The following is a 16,932-nucleotide window of genomic DNA, read 5'->3' as shown; positions in this document are numbered from 1 at the left end:
ATTTGCACAAACCGAGTGCAGATAGACCGCGGTTGTAGGGTAGGTAACCGCAACTTCAACGAATATCAAATCAAAGAAAAATTTCCTTCTCAAGTCGCCAACATTATCAACTTACTTGGCGTCTGGTCATAAATCTTTTCCAACGAGAACAAGTGTATATAAAACAGTCTCCACACGGCAGCATTCTTTACAAAAAAACAAGCACTCGAAGTAAAAAATAAAACGCAGGATAAAACTTGTTCAATCGGAAACCAAATCAGTTCTTTGTTCCCAAAGCCTGGTTTCGTATTTGCCACATCATCTAATTAAAAAACAAAATACATGAATGATTTGCAAGCGAATGATTTCCAGGAATTCTAGCACTATTTAACCACTGAAGCCAAGCATATAGAAAAAATTAATCTTCCTCATTCCAAAAAAACACACACAAAAACGTGCAGGTATAGTCAGCGGATGACCAGAAATGAAAAACGCATCATAGGATGTGGCAACCGTCCCATATACCAACCACAAAAGATTCGATTTCGCAAGTTGCCGAAAATTATCAACCGACGTTTGGCCGCAGACTTCTTGAGAAAATTTGTTTCTTTGTCACCAGGAAAAGCCTTTTTGATAGCTTTTTATAAGTTCTTTTAAAAGAAAAAAGGGGAAAGACCGTAAGCCGTAGAGCACTTGCCACACGCAGCCGAGTAGTACGGAGCGCTGCAGCGTTTTTTCAAGCCGCACGCGTGCCCGCCTAATGCCTGGTCGTTTTGGGAAAAATACGCAGGCGGTGCCTCGCTTTTCGTGAAATAAAAAGATATTGATTCATTCACGAAACTTCCATCGAATTCTGAGAAATTTTATGCCAGAAATATGACCGGAATCTTCTCTCTAATCCTGTGCCAATGTCGACACCTCCTGGCGGACGTTTCGTGCCAGAAAAATCCAGTTTTTGGCAGCATAAATGTCGAAGCGACCTCAAAAAAATAATGGGGAGAATTCTGCGTAGTACACACACTGACATGCTTGCTACACCCCGAACAATATGCCCCTCCTCTCGTCGAAAGGAGCTGAACCCGACCGCCAAGTTCCGTTCACAAAATTTACATCTATGGTCGTCCCCATTGAAACTATATAATACATTAAAATCGTTTTAATTTTTAAAAATTCGTTGGATAAATATTTACAGGTTAGACGGTTCTACATATAGTATGCCATCAAGTTCGGAGGGTAGAGGCGTTTGCGCGAACAGTCCCAAACTCCGCGCGCAACGCCCAAACTTTGCGATACTTCTAATCAACATATAGACGACATATCACACGGCTGTCCAGCCCAAATTGCACCACTATGGCACATCGGGAGAAACTTTTACACCCATTTTTGACAGAAAAATACCGAGTCCTAGGCCGTGGTTTTTGGAGCAACCGCCGGATAGCAACGCTGGGTTCTAAACAACGTTTTGTTCATTCGATAGCAGCCGAGTCGGTTGGAGGTCATCGGTTCAACGTTATACATTAGTTTATACGTCTGTAGGGCGCCTACATGAGACAAATTTCGATGTATTTTATCACCCTAAACCCCGATATTTCACCACCCTACCAAGGAGTAGAGTACTCCTCGCACTCTCCTTGAGTCTAGCTTCTCTAACACATCCTTCGAGACAATATTTAGTGTGGATTTGAGAAACCAATTCACAGTACACATGTCCTTTTTTCATATTTTCAATATGGCTGCCATTAAATTTCATGATGACGAGCAAAGAAAAACGATGCATGTCGTCGATCGTAAATTCATGTTGTCTGACAGTGTATCCGAACTCGTCTTCGAAAAGGACTAACAAGTTGTCCACATAGATGTGGGAGGGTCAGTTTTTGTGAGGGAAATATCTGTTGAAATCTGTTTATGGGTGTGCGTGGATTTTTTTTCTTCTGGCCAGAGCCATGTGATGAAGAAGCGAAACATGGCTTACCCAGGGAAAATGAACATGCGTGTGAGGAAGATGGGTGGGAAAAAATATCTCACACTAACCTGCCTGGAGAATCGTCTCTCTGTGTCCAGCGTGGGTGATGTTCATCGCGTCAAGATCGCCTGTATTCAAGCTACAGAAATCACTCTCCACATCGTATCCCTTAATTTGGAATATTTCAGCATATTGGAGTAAACCGAGGGGTCCCAGAAATTTGTTAATACCGATGTCGTTCATGTTTTTCACCACGATGCCCGGTTGGAAAATGGAAAATGGTGGGTTGTTGTTTTTTACCGCGAGTGAAGTCGACTCCGGGAATGGTTCTTTGAACGTCAGGATGATGTTTACTACTATTTTTTGGCTAAATGAATGGTAGTGGTATCGTTGCTCCACCCCTTGGTATGTGTTCTTTGCGACCCCATTGGCCGGGGGAGTGAATCAGGTCCTTTTAACCGGCGACGGTCCCCATGACGTAATGCCCAGGTCTGCTAGTGAACGCGGCTTGCCCCGACACGTCCATGTTTGATATTATGGTAATCACATGATAAAGTATTTATATATGCGCACGCCATCGGCCAATCGGAGTGCCATGTGTGCGCACGTGAAGACCGTTTGACCCCGTCTTCAGAGGGCTTGTGAATGAAAGCACCAGCCACGTAACATGCAACGTGTGTGTGTGTGTCGTGTGTGTATGCACATTATTCAATGCACCGCTATCTGAAAGCGTTGAGTTGAGATCCCATTCCCTTTTGACAACATGGCGCAAAGCAGCACAGCACAGGCGACCGAGTGCCAGAACGGCGGAGATTCCGTGAGAAGAGTGGCTCTAATCACCGGTATAACCGGTCAGGTTGGTAGTACGCCTTCTTGGCTTCATGACTGTCAAACGACAAGACGAAAACACTTTCTGTTTGGGTATAAACAATGTTTTAAATCACATGTACTAATGAACTGTTTTCCACTTCTGTGGTCTAGCTGTGTGCAGGTTGCGATAATTTAGCCCTTACCGTATAGGGAGGTTCGCGACTAAAAAAAGAAATAAACTCGTACTGTTCACGTTACAGTCTTTCGTCTGCCGTCGACACAGACATAATTTAAACACTGACTAGTTATAGTACTACACCAGTCGGTCAGAACTTTTTAATAATCGCAAATTAATTGCCTACGACGAGTTCGTAAGTCAGTGGTCGCTCAAGAGGCGTGAGCCCTGCGAAAGCCCGCACGAAGTGTCACTGTGCAACATTCACGCAGTCGCGTTTGTTGATGTAAAATATCTGCCATGTGCAAGGGTCAAGACTTGGACGAAATGAAGGGCCACACGACGCCCTGGGGCCATACCGACACCCTGCGTGATTGACCCTAATCCGCTGGTACGGGCAGCGAGTTATGTCTGGACTAGCATGACTAGGATTGGGAATACTTTGTGGAACCACGATTATATTAAAACCTGTTAAGTGTTACCATAGCACTCAGCTGCTCTAGTCTTAATATGGTCTTATTAAATATTGTAGCACCCAGTATGACCTTGACATTGTTTACATAACACTTTGAACCTTGACTTTGTCATCATGCATGCTGCCACAACCTTGTTCGTTGCCATGCACACAGCAGCTATGGCTGTCTGTGTTTTGAACATGTTGAAGAAAAAAGGAGGAATGCCGAATGCCTGATAAATTTCCCTTCCAGTTCCAGCTTCATTCTGGTTTGAGAAATTGAATGGCTGGACACTATGTCATGTATGTGAGATCTGTCGGGTTGGCTCAGTGGTTTCTGTCCCTGCCTTTCACCTCTGCTGTGAACCTCCGGCTCGAGCCCAGACTGGAGCCTTGTATGGATTGAGCTTTGCAGTCCCTACCTGGCTGTGTGGGTTGTCCCTATCTATCGTTTTCCTCCCACATCTAAAATATACTAAAGTTTTTTGAATTGATGCGTATTTCTTGGGTTGTGCATGTGTCGGAACACAGTGTTATGAGGCAGTCTTCACTTAACACAGCTGGCGCAGAAGGCCGCACTAGCATAGTAAGCGGAGAATATAGTGATCGTAAGTGCAGAAGTCTGTGGTAGGCAGATCAGTGAAATTTGGTCCTGCAGCGGATTTCACGAAACGCTAGGATTAATCCGATCTGGAGTTAGGACGAAATACTCCTCCTTTACTTGAGGATTAATCTTAAAGGAACACATTGCCTTGGATCGGTCGAGTTGGTCTTTGAAAAGCGTTCGTAACCGTATTTTTATATAATGCATATGGGTAGAAAGATGTTGTAAAAGTAGAATACAATGATCCACATAAACATGCCTCGAAATTGCACGGTTTTCCGTTTACCTCGTCGACTAACACGGTCGGCCATTTATGGGAGTCAAGTTTTTGACTCCCATAATTGGCCGATCGTGTTAGTTCGCACAGTAAAAGGAAAACCACGCAATTTCGAGGCAAACTTGTGTGGATCATTGTATTCTACTTTTAAAACATCTTTCCAACCATATGCATTTTATAACAAACGGTTACAACCGCTTTTTATGGACCAACTCGTCTGATCCAAGGCAACGTGTTCTTTTAAGGTCTGCATGCTACAGTGCAGGATAGGACTCGTCCTAAGTCCTAAGATTAATCTTAAGTTACATGTAGGAAGGGTTTGGTGAAATCGACGACAGGTCTTATCCAATGAACAATTTTAGGTATGAAAAATAAATATTGCAGACGAAAGGGTGACGTTGGTCTGACGACTGATAGGACACGCCCCCTTTTCAGAATCAAGAAAATCGCACCAAAGACTGCCAAGTTAGATCACTGTTGTTAATTTATAGATTGCTGGAATCAAAACTTGAAGCTTCTAACAATACTTTAAAAGCCCTATACCATCAGTCAAAAATCCTCATATTTGACTGCAAATCTTTTTTCAGTGTTTTTAATTTCTCAAAGTGTGACTACTTAGTTGGTTTGATGATTCTCACCTGTTGTTTGTCAGGCGAGTTTCTTGAAGACTAAAGCAAGTGAATAAACTTTAATAAATAACTGAAAGCAAAAAGCAACCAACGCCCTTCTACCCATCCCATCAACCGGGTGTAACTGATGCATTATAAACTACATGCAAATAAGTTCATTGACGACACCATGTTTACTGTGAAAAGATGATTTATATTTCATCCAATTTGCATCTCCAAAGCTCCTTTCAAACACATTCAATGAATTATTGTTGGACTACAGATGAGTAAACACATTGTGTACTTTGGGCTGGAGTTGACACACCCAAACCTATGAAGTGTATACACAATGCTGAGTTTGATATTATAACAACTGCGCTGTTCTCCATGCCATCATAATCTGGGCCCATAGAGCAAATATTGCTTTACAGTTTCTTGCTTTAAGCAAAGCAGGAAACCAATTACAGATTGTAAATGTTGGATGGGATTTTGGTAGATTTACCGTTTTCTGCTAGCAGGACACCAGTCAACATATGGAATTTTGGCTGGTTTACATTTGTCTGCGTCTATGAAAAAACAGGATACCAGTGGCAAATTGAACACATGGAACTGTATTTTGGCTGCTTAAAACAGTTTTCTGCTATTGAACAAAAATTAGCAGAATAAGTCACAGATTGTACTATAGTGTGGAATGGTAATTTGGCTACTTAAATGTTTTCTGCTAAGCCAAATTTAGCAGAATACCAGTCACAGAGTGTAATACATGAGGTATTGTATTTGGGTTGGTAACCTTATTCTGGTTTAGCATAACTTTATGTGCTTAGCTACTTTTTTGTGCCCAAAGGTGCTGTACATGAAATTGTGTCCTCGGCCCAATTTCATAAAGCTGTTGCTAAGCAACATAATGTGTTGGGAACCAGTGGCAACAGTGTAAACTCTTTGAAATCTTGGCTGGTTAAATCTTTCAGCTGAGCGAGATTTTTTCTGTGCTTAGGAAGTTTGTGCTTGAACAGAGGCTCTATAAAGTAGGCCCAGTTTCCCTGCATTCACCACAAGTTAAAGCAATTGCACAACAGTATTGTCCAAAGGCCCGCACTTTATGTTTCACAATTTTTTGTCTGCACTGTTGCTAAGCATAATAATTACTGTTATGTAATCTAGGCTAGAAAACTGCTATCCTCAAATTTTTTCCTGATTTTGTTTTAAGAATGTACCAAATTAGGGGTGGGTGTGATTTTATGGGTACGCAGATCTTCTTATAAAAAATTAGAGTGAAACACCATCATACCAATCGAGTAAATCCAAAATTTTTGTTTGCTGACGCTTTCGGTTTTGGAGTTACCAGTTGTCAAAGTTTGGGCCAAAAGACCCTCGAGAAACCAACAGTACATTCCCTGTAAACAAAAAGTGTGCGAAAAAATAAAAATGGGATCTCACTGGCGCATCATGTTACGCGCACCTGAACCTTTGATGAACAGTGCCCTCGTGCCATTTTCAACGCCTCATAATTCAATGCGCCTATAAGATCCCATGAATTAAACAAGTTCTCATGAAAGAGTTTACATTCCTTAAAAAAATTGAAGTGCAAAGTGCGTGGGATCTCATTGGCCCAGTGAGATAATAGAGGTCAAAGTTCAAATTTTACCAATATATTGCAGTTTCTGCACCTCCGTAACCTCGTGCGCCAACATAAAAAAAAAAATTAAATCACAACCGGGTGTTGGAACAGTTTTCATCTAATGACAAATAAAACAAGAATCTTGGGATCTCTGCAACTTGCTTGTCAACAGATTTTTTGAAAGTTTTCTAAAGAATTGCAATTCCACACATTTTGGCCTAAATTGGCACAACATTCGCTTTTCTCATCACTGTAAGTATCTGTGCCAACAAGATTCCATCAATGTTTTCTTGTATTTGGTTAAGTTGAGTGTTCCTAAACAAATTTCAATTGAAAAAAATTGGGATCATGTTGGCCCACCACTATAACAAAGGTCAAAGGTCACATGAAACTACACTACTGCCTATTTCGGGCGATTTTGCGTCGTCTAGAAATCCACGCGCCAATATGATCTCATTAAATTGTCTGCGTTTTATGATTATAAAGATACTCAGCAACACATGAAAAGCAAAAACAAAATGGGATTTGTTTGGCGCATACAAATATTACAGATCAAAAGTTCACAAGACATGCCTAATACTTATGCATTGCTCTGGCAACAGAAAGTGAGAAATATCCTCCAATTTCAAAATGTTGGCAAGCCATTAAAGGTGATGGGTCTCCAAAACAAATTGGTCCAGATATAGATTGGACTTGCTTTTACAAATGGTGTTAGTTTAATGTTGGTGGGTAACTGTTGCCAAGGTCAGAATATTGGTGTTTTGTAATACATTTTCTGTCAAGAACCAACTTCGCAGCCCTGTCATCATTTTATCAAATGAACAAAGGCTCTATAATTAATTTGGGACAACCATATGTGCCTAGGTATTATAAGTGGCTGTCCCAAACTGAAAGGATAGAGCCCTTTGTTCTTTAAATAAAATCTTGAAAAGGCTCTGAAGTTGGTTCTTGACAGAAAATATAAAAAAACGCCCATGTTCTTTGTGACCTTTGACCTCGGCAACAGTTACCAACCAACATTAAACTAACACCATTTGTAAAAACAAGTCCAATCTATATCTCGACCAAAATTTGTTTTGGAGGTACCCATTTCTTTCATGGTTTGCCAACATTGTGAAATTGGGGGATATTTCTCACTTTCGGTTGCTACAGCAATGCAATGACATGCAGGCATGTATTGTGACCTTTGGTCTGTAATATTTGTTAGCGCCACTCAAATCCCATTTGTTATGTGTTGCTCAGAATCTATATATAGTCATAAAACGCAGACAATTTAATGGGATCATATTGGCGCGTGGATTTCTAGACGATGCAAAAACGCCCGAAATAGGCAGAAGTGTAGTTTCATATGACCTTTGACCTTTGTTATATTGGTGGGCCCAATTATTTTTCAATTGAAATCTGTTTAGGAACACTCAACTTAACCAAATACAAGAAAACATTGATGGGATCTTGTTGGCACAGATACTTACAGTGTTGAAAAAAACAAATGTTGTGCCAATTTAGGCCAAAATATGTGGAATGGCAATACTTTAGAAAATTTTCAAAAAATCTTTTGACATGCAAGTTGCAGAGATCCCAAGATTCTTTTTTCATTTGTCATTAGATGAAAACTGTTCCAACACCCGGTTGCCAGAAAACAACTTTTTGTTGTTGGCGCGCAAGGTTACGGAGGTGCGAAAACGCAATATATTGGTAAAATTTGAACTTTGACCTCTATTATTTCTCTGCGCCAACGAGATCCCACGCACTTTGCACTCATGTGAACTTGTTTAATTCATGGGATCTTATAGGCGCGTTGAGTTATGAGGCGTTGAAAATGGCATGAGGGCACTGTTCGTCAAAGGTTCAGGTGCGCGTAACATGACGCGCCAACGAGATCCCAATTTTTTTTAATACTTTTGTTAGGCCTATAAGCCCAACTGGAGGTTTCAAAAAATGTTTTACTTTTGTTGAGATGACCTTGGCGCACATTTTTGTGTTTACAGGGAATGTACTATTCGTTTCACGAAGGCTTTTAGGCTGAAACTTTGATAACTGATAACTCCCAAACTGAAAGCGTCAGCAAACTAAAATTTTGGATTTATTCGTTTGGTATGATAATGTATCACTCTAATTTTTTAGAAGTAGATCTGAGAACCCATGAATCACCACTTGGTACATTCTTACAGGCAGGGACACTTAAAGGGAAGGTACACGTTTTGTAATTATTCAAAACAAATATTAACTTAAAAACTTACTTGGTAACAAGCATTGGAGAGCTGTTGACAGTATAAAACATTGTGAGAAACGACTCCCTCTGAAGGAACAGTTTTTGAGAAAGAGGTAATTTCTCACTCAAATAATCTGAAAGCACACAAAATAAATTCGTTCCACAAGGGTGTGTTTTTCTCTCATCATTTTCTCGCAACTTCGATGACCAATTTAGCTCAAATTTTCACAGGCTTGTTGATTTTATGCTTATGTTGGGATACACCAAGTGAAAAGACTGGTCTTTGATAATTACCAAACCTGACCTTCCCTTTAATGAAGGATTCCGTTTTTCCCCATTGAATAGCATTGTAGTGCAGAAACAAAATTGACTTCTTGCCCCAGTTTGATTATGCATACCTGAATGGGATGGGCTGTTCCTTCTGTGTGCTCACTTTCTACCTTTCCCCCTCTGTCATGTGTGGTGAACTGTAACCTTTTCAAATGCAAATTATCATCAAATGTCCCCTGTGTTTGGGCATAGGATTACAACAACCACTTCTAATATTGGCACAAGTTATGAGGTTGGGTTCGGAAGTTTGCTTCTCATACAAGATGAATGAAGTATTGGGCATGATATTCTTCCGGCGTCTTAAAGGCAGTGGACACTATTGGTAATTACTCAAAATAATTATCATCATAAAACCTTTCTTGATTACGAGTAATGGGGAGAGGTTGATGGTATAAAACATTGTGAGAGACAGCTCCCTCTGAAGTGATGTAGTTTTCAAGAAAGAAGTAGTTTTCCACGAATTTGATTTCGAGACCTCAAGTTTAGAGTTTGAGGTCTCGAAATCAAGCATCAGAAAGCACACAACTTCGTGTGACAAGGGTGTTTTTTCTTTCATTCTTATCTCGCAACTTCGACGACCAATTGAGCTCAAATTTTCACAGGTTTGTTATATTATGCATATATATGTTGAGATACACAAACTGTGAAGACTAGTCTTTGACAATAACCAATAGTGTCCACTGTCTTTAATCTGATTTATGATTATTCAGTAAGATTCTTATTAAATGGCCGGAAAAGGGTTGAAAACAGTGGGTCAAGCCTTTTAAAGTTTTACTCATTAAAACAATGCTCTTCTTGCCTAGAAGCTTCCCCTGGAGAGCGTGTTATGGCGACCCCAACCAAAAACTGTTTCGGTTGTTGGTCATTGGTTCTGCTGTTTAGAGTGAACGGTAACCAAGTTCGGTTACCGTTTTGGTTATGACGTCAGAAACAGTTTTTGGTTGGGGTCGCCAAAACGCACTACTGAAGGGCCCAAGTCTGAGTAAAACATTACTGCCATCAGGGTTATTAGCATTACATTGCATTTTTCTTCTAATCCATTAAAAAACAGCAACTTGTTCATTCTTTATAAAATAGCTCATAACATGTTCTATGTGGAAAATATTTTTTTAAAGCTAAAAAAAAACCTGCCAAACCATTTTTTTACTCAATATTTTTGAATCTGATTTCCAAGCGTATGTACATTACATGTATGTCCACACACTTCATGGTGTGCAAGGATAATGTCCTCCATGGTAGGACCAACAACCTTGATTGAATTGAAATTATTATGATATTAACATAACAAGAAAATTATTTAAAGCAAAATGAAACACAGAGACCCAATTTATTATCTTCTTGTATTTTATTTTACACACTCCAACAGTTGTGGGTAAAGGGTGTTTTTGAAGTCCTAGTTCATTGCAAAAACCAAGAATTGAACAAAAACCTGAAATAATATAAAACATAAATCCAATTAGATTATATTGGATCTGAACCCTTTTCTTTGTGGCATTTACCGTTGCATCATTGCAGATGTAATAATTACAAATCAAGTTGTTCCTGACTGACACTGACGGGACCTTGAATTATTTATTTTAATTGGATGAGTGAGAGAAGTCTGAGAAAAGAACCATGAAAGGCATCGACCCTGAATAAAAGGTCAGACTGTGATATTTTGTATTTTTGTAGTCTGTATCGTACATTGCTCGGAAAGATAATGTTCAAGGTAATTTGGTGACCTTTAATTGTAAAAAAAATAACAAAAATTGAGTAACAGACTTTGGTACGACTCGTGCGCTGCCGCTGTCAACTTGCAGTATTCAAGTGTTTTTTTTAGGCAATGACTGCAGGTTTTAGAGAAAAAAACATTTATAACAACCTTTAAATGTTGTCACTGCCATTTCCGAGATTCAAGCGGCTCATTTCAGGTTTTTGAAAATGCTATGAATGTTAAAGTTGTCTGGAGCGTTTTATTTTGCTCTCCTTGAAAAACATTAAGGAGCACAGAGGAGTGCGAGCGTGATTGCGCTCCTTTAAAAAGAAGGCCTGAAATAAGGACTTGATGCATCTGCGGGGTGATCAAGGCTCAGTAAACCAATTTAAACAAAACCAAAGAAAAGAGACAAGACACAATTATCCCTTAAAAACCTGTGACATAAGATAAGTTGTGAGAAGAGATTTTAAATGTTGAGGTACAAAGACAAGATCTAAGATTAAGTGGAAGAGTGTTCCAGATGCGGGTGTCAAGACTTGGGTTCATCTTGAATCTATAGATCATACTGGCCTGCATTCTTGGTTAAAAATGGTCAGCTGTCCAAATGCTGGTTAAAGGAACACGTTGCCTTGGATCGGATAAGTTGGTCTATAAAAAGCGTTTGAAACCGTTTGTTATGAAATGCATATTGTTAGGAAGATGTTTTAAAAGTAGAATATAATGATCCAAACAAGTATCACTCAAAATTGCACGGTTTTCCAGTTACGTCGTGATCAAACACGATCGGCCATTTATGGGAGTAAAAAATTTGACTACCATAAATGGCTGACCGTGTTAGTTGACGAGGTAAAAAGAAAAACACGCAATTTCGAGGCATATTTTTTTTGCAGATCATTGTATTCTACTTTACAACATCTTTCTACCCATATGCATTTTATAACAAACGGTTACAGAACGCTTTTCAAAGACCAACTCTACCGATCCAAGGCAACATGTTCCTTTAAAACAAGAGGAACCATGCACAATCCACAGTGGTCTGGCTGTCTAAGTTCAGTTTTGACTTAAAAAAAAAAAAAAAAAATGACAAGCTACACACACACACACACACATGTACATGTACTTTGTATAAAGGACAGGTCTGTATACTTTTGAAAGGGCAAGGGCACCAATGCAGTTTCTCCTTGGTAAAGGGCACCCTATGAGGAAATTGTAAACTTCCACTGTACAGCATTACAAGAGCACTTAGGCAATGAGTAGGGGGCATGGAGGCAATTTACCTTCATGGCCCCTGTGGAAGTATCAGGCCTTTATAGACCCAGCTTGCATATGACATCACAATCATAAAAGATCCACAGGCAAATCACTGGGTGGGATTCAAACCCACAACCTTTGCATTGCTAGAGCAGATATCTTACCACTAGTAGACCATGACGCTGTGTAGCCAGTTGCCTAGAGGTAGTTTAAATCATGTAGTAGCTGCAAGTAATAACATAGACCGTGTCCGAATTAGCGGCTACAGCTACGGCTGCGGCTAGATTTCTGCGTCATCATGTGTTAAAGTATAGGACGTCCTTAGCAACACACATAGCAACAGCCGTAGCTGTAGCCTCAAATTCGGATACGGCCTTTACCTTGAGTTTGATGCAAATATTTTAATGTTAAGTTGACACTTACCCATCATTTTGAATCCAGACCGCGGAAGTTAGGGCCTAACCATAACAATAAATGTAACGAGAGAGAAGTGTTTAAAGTGATTGACCGAGCATTTGTGTTGTAATTACCACAGGGTCCTCTGACATTTTCAGCAACACTTTTATCGAGACCCGTACCAATGGTCTACGTTCAGAGAGGGACTTGGTTTCTCACATACCAAGTTTTTTTATACATTTTGTGTACTTGAAAGTCGTCGGACTTCTCGTGCGATGATTACTTTTGTCACTTGATGCCAGCTGTGATGTTGGGCTGTTGGTCCTGGTTAACTAAAACATACAAGTACAAATATAGTGTGTATTAAAGGCACTGGACACTATTGGTAATTACTCAAAATCATTGTTAGCATAAAAACTTTCTCTTGGTAACTAGCAAAGGAGAGCTGTTGATAGAGTAAAACACTGTAAAAAACTGCTCCCTCTGAACTTAACGTAGTTTTTGAAAAACTGCTCCCTCTGAACTTAACGTAGTTTTTGAAAGAGGTGATTTCTCACTAAAATATTAAAAGACTTCAGGTGTGAAGCCTTTTATTGCTATCTGAAAGCGTACAAATTTGTGCAACAAGGGTGTTTTTTTCTTTCCTTTATTCTCTTGCATTTTCGATGACCAACAGTACAAATTTTCGTAGTTGTTATTTTATGCATGATTGGATGTACATGTAAAAATACTGGTCTTTGACAATTACCAAAGATGTCCAGTGCCTTTAACAGTAAAATCTCCCAGTCCTCATTACTTATTTCTCGCTTGACATTTCCAACCACCCCCTAGTCACCCTGTTGTCTCCAGTCGCCAAGCTTACATTATATTTTAATTACATCAGATATGATTTTTAATTGAAGAGATGACTCTTTGTGCTGATTGGTCGTTTTCTCAGACAGTAGCCCGCTGTGCGCGAGGTTTGATGTGCTTGTGACCGGTGGTGCTTGAGACCGGTGATCACAAGTTTTTTTTTTTTCGGGGGCCAGGGAGACTTGCGTGACTGAAGATATTTAACTAGATATCTTATATGCATGGGGTAATTGTCATAATTAATTAGTTAAAGAGCTCAATACATGTTGATGTGGATGGGGCGAAGGCATGGATCGTGGGTTCAAGTAATGGTCTTGAGGACTTCACTTCATTAGGGTGTGAGATGTCATGAGCTTTCTTCCATTCCTGTGCAGGGCTTGAAATTTTACACTTGACCACTGGCCCGAGGCCAGTAATTTCACTGTTGGGCCAGTAAACTCACTGTTGGGCCAGTGAACTCATGACGAGACAAGTGTGGTGGTCTTGTGTTTTAAAACTTAATAATAACACCTTAAAGAATGCGAATTTGTTTGACCGCGCGATGGCGCTATAAATAGTATTTTTATCACTTCCGGGGTATACGCGATTCGCACTCAAAAACTACAGCACCTCAGTAGGCCTACATGTAAGTGATATTTTAAGGGAAGCTTTCTACTATGATTATCTTTAAACTGTGTAAGTTTAATGAGAATCTGTGGACACTGTGTTTTGTGTCCTGCAAAAATTACACAGACCCTTTAATAGGGTGTACTCTGTGTATTATCGTGTTCGAATGTTGGCTTTGAAAGAGTCTGATAAGAATTCCCTTCAATTCTTTTCTACGATGATGTCTGGTCCAGTAAACATTTTGAGCAACAAGAAGCCCTGTTATCCCTGTACCAAACTGCAAGGCTTACAAAGTGAAAAATTAGTGTGGTGTCTGTTTTATTACGTTGTACTTTCGTTATATGTTTGCAATGGCCGTGATGCCCTGTGCCTTTTTGCGGGTGGTGCCCCTTTGTTAAGTTTCAATACAAATTTACATTTTCCTCATAGTGTATCCCTTACCATCTGATGAAAACTTGCAGCGCCCCTTCAAGAACCAAGTTATATGCCTGTATTCATACACCTGTCATTTGCTCAGTATCTTGTGAACGTCTATGTAAACTCTGATTAAATTTAAGTCGCTGGTAATTTTGACGTGACATGGAGACTCACGGGTAGTTTCCGCAGAGTTATTCGGCTGGAATTTATGTTAAATGAAGTTCATCAAGGCTTTATTTTTTTTAAAGCTTGTAAGCAATAAACTTGCTTAGCACAGAAACTCTTGCTTAGAAAAAATAGGTAACCAGCCAGAATTACATACATTCACCATTGCTGTGACTGGTATCCCACTTATTTTTCGCATTTAGCAAAGGAATTCGCCAAGCATAATTTTCTGCCGGACAGCTTTATGAAATTGGGTCTTGTACTGACATATTTATTTGTACATTGTACACCAGATCGTGCAAGAAAATTTCAGCCACACTAATGAAGATTAATATATATTGTAATGAGATTATCCATCCAATTTTTGGGGGATTGATTTACAATCATGTTTTTTATTATTAAATTTATACCAATAAATAATAATAATAATAATAATGATAATAATCATAATATCAACAGCTCACCACTACGCATTACCAATGAGGTTTTATGCTAATTATTTTGTTGAGTAATTACCAATAGTGTCCACTGCCTTTCATTACTACAATATCGTATTTAAAGTAATAATCATGAAGAGACACAACATGTCTAGACAGTGAAATGGCTGAGTTAATAATTGTCTAGTACGTTAAGGAGCCCAGAGTTTATGCAACGATAGGCACTTTACAACAATTCTGTAAATACCATAAAAAAGACTATACTGGGCACTTTCAAAGGAAACATCTGCTTGTTATATTTGCTTTATTACCATGAGTTGTGTTTTTAATGCTCTATCATTTTCCTTTAAAATTCCTACATTAAGTACGTGTAACTTGGGGTTAAAGGGCCCAATCAGAATGGTCAATGTTTACACAATTTTATTTCTTTTATGTCCTACCAATCCACCCAAAATTTTAAAATATTATTTAATAAACCACTAGGGAAACTGACTGGGGGTTAGTTTGAAAATAATTGGGGTTCTAGAACAAAGACATGTTTACAATAATTAATGACAGAAGCTTTAATGTCAAAACAATGCAGTGTACTGAATCATAAAATATTTGTTTGAAATTTCTTGTGATATCGATTCCCCCTTCTTTACCCCACTGACATTTGCACCCCCCTACTGCCCCTCCGTGACCTTGTCGCGAGTCCTTTCATCAACCCCCTCCTAGGATAATAGTATCTTCCTCATTAACCCTCGCACACTTTTCCCAGCACAGTTTCGTAGAACTGCAAGCGTGCTTATATTATTTGATCCTTTTCCGTACGGATGATAAGCTAAATGCAGCCAAGTGTAAGGTCAATGTACACATAATTGCATCTCTGGAGGAGGGGGGGGGGGTTGACTTATCTGAGAAAGGTCATTGTCTTCGCATCTTCCCTTGTTATAATGGAGGTTCGTCAAACCATTGTCATTTCATTACTCAGGTCACTCGTTATTTTACGACTAACTGATTTAAACTGAAGGAATCCTCATTGGCCCAGGACTGTGTACACTGTGCACTGTGTCCTCATGACACACTGTGGTACCCATGGATGCAGTTGGGCTTTGAAAGAGAAATATTTGTATGAGGAAGGTCACTGTCTTCGCATCTTCCCTCGTTATAATGGAGGTTTATCAAACCGTTGTCATTTCAGTTGTCACTCGTTATTCTACGAATTACTGATTTAAACTGAAGAAATCCTCATTGGCCCAGGACTGTGTACACTGTGCACTGTGTCCTCATGACACACTGTGGTACCCATGGATGCAGTTGGGCTTTGAAAGAAAAATACTTTTCTGAGGAAGGTCGTTGTCTTCGCATCTTCCCTCGTTTCAAACCTCTTTGTCAAGCCATTATCATTTCATTACTTGGCCGCTCGGAATAATAAGAATTACTGATGAGGTTTAAACTAGAGAAATCCTCATTGACCCAGTGTACTGTGTACACTTTCAGGCCTTTAATTTTGTTCATGAAGGGGCATCGCAATTTTCATCTGGTAAGGGTGAAGCCCTGTTCATACTTCCTGCGAATGCAAATTATGCAATATGAATGTTGACGTCGCTAATTCGCAAAGAAATTCGCAGTGGGTTGAGTTGGGGTCAACTCGCATTCGTTTTCGCAGGAAGTATGATTTGAGCTTTACTCACTATGAGGAAAATTTGTAATTTGTATTGGAACTTTGCACAAGGCATCACAGCAAAAGTATAGGGCACCACAGCAAAAGCATTGGGCACCATGGCAAAAGCATTGGGCACCATGGCAACTACCATGGGTGTGGTTTGTTTCGAGGCTTGCACTTTGTACTATGTTTCACTTTCGCACGGATACAGCTTTAAAAAGCTTGTTGGTTTTTTTTAAGCAAAAATCCTTCAAAAAGTATTAATGTGTGCACAAATTAAAAAAATAATTGAAAGAATATATATATTTTTTTTATTAAATTTTTTTAGGAAACTGGAAGTCTTGACAACAAATTTGTTGATAATACTGAATCTTTAATCAGTAAAACTGTCTCTGGCCCGGTAAAAATAAGTTGCATTGTTGATTCTGAGCAAG

The 16,932-nt window shown here is 39.4% G+C and overlaps 2 protein-coding genes across 2 annotated transcripts in view; one reads left to right on the top strand and one right to left on the bottom strand.

The window, feature by feature from the left end:
• The window catches only part of LOC139934998 (uncharacterized), a 55,965-nt gene extending 53,558 nt beyond the window's left edge, over positions 1-2,407 (bottom strand). The window contains exon 1 of the mRNA XM_071929439.1: positions 2,011-2,407. Coding sequence (XP_071785540.1) covers positions 2,011-2,185 — 175 coding nt within the window. The 5' untranslated portion in view covers positions 2,186-2,407. The remainder of the gene's footprint in view (positions 1-2,010) is intronic.
• Positions 2,408-2,637: 230 nt separating this feature from the next.
• The window catches only part of LOC139934823 (GDP-mannose 4,6 dehydratase-like), a 94,415-nt gene continuing 80,120 nt past the window's right edge, over positions 2,638-16,932 (top strand). Inside the window, exon 1 of the mRNA XM_071929226.1 lies at positions 2,638-2,798. Coding sequence (XP_071785327.1) covers positions 2,706-2,798 — 93 coding nt within the window. The 5' untranslated portion in view covers positions 2,638-2,705. The remainder of the gene's footprint in view (positions 2,799-16,932) is intronic.

The sequence above is a fragment of the Asterias amurensis genome, chromosome 3 (genome assembly GCF_032118995.1).
Source record: "Asterias amurensis chromosome 3, ASM3211899v1".
NCBI classification, from domain to species: domain Eukaryota; kingdom Metazoa; phylum Echinodermata; class Asteroidea; order Forcipulatida; family Asteriidae; genus Asterias; species Asterias amurensis.
This window is presented reverse-complemented; position numbering and strand designations above follow the sequence as displayed.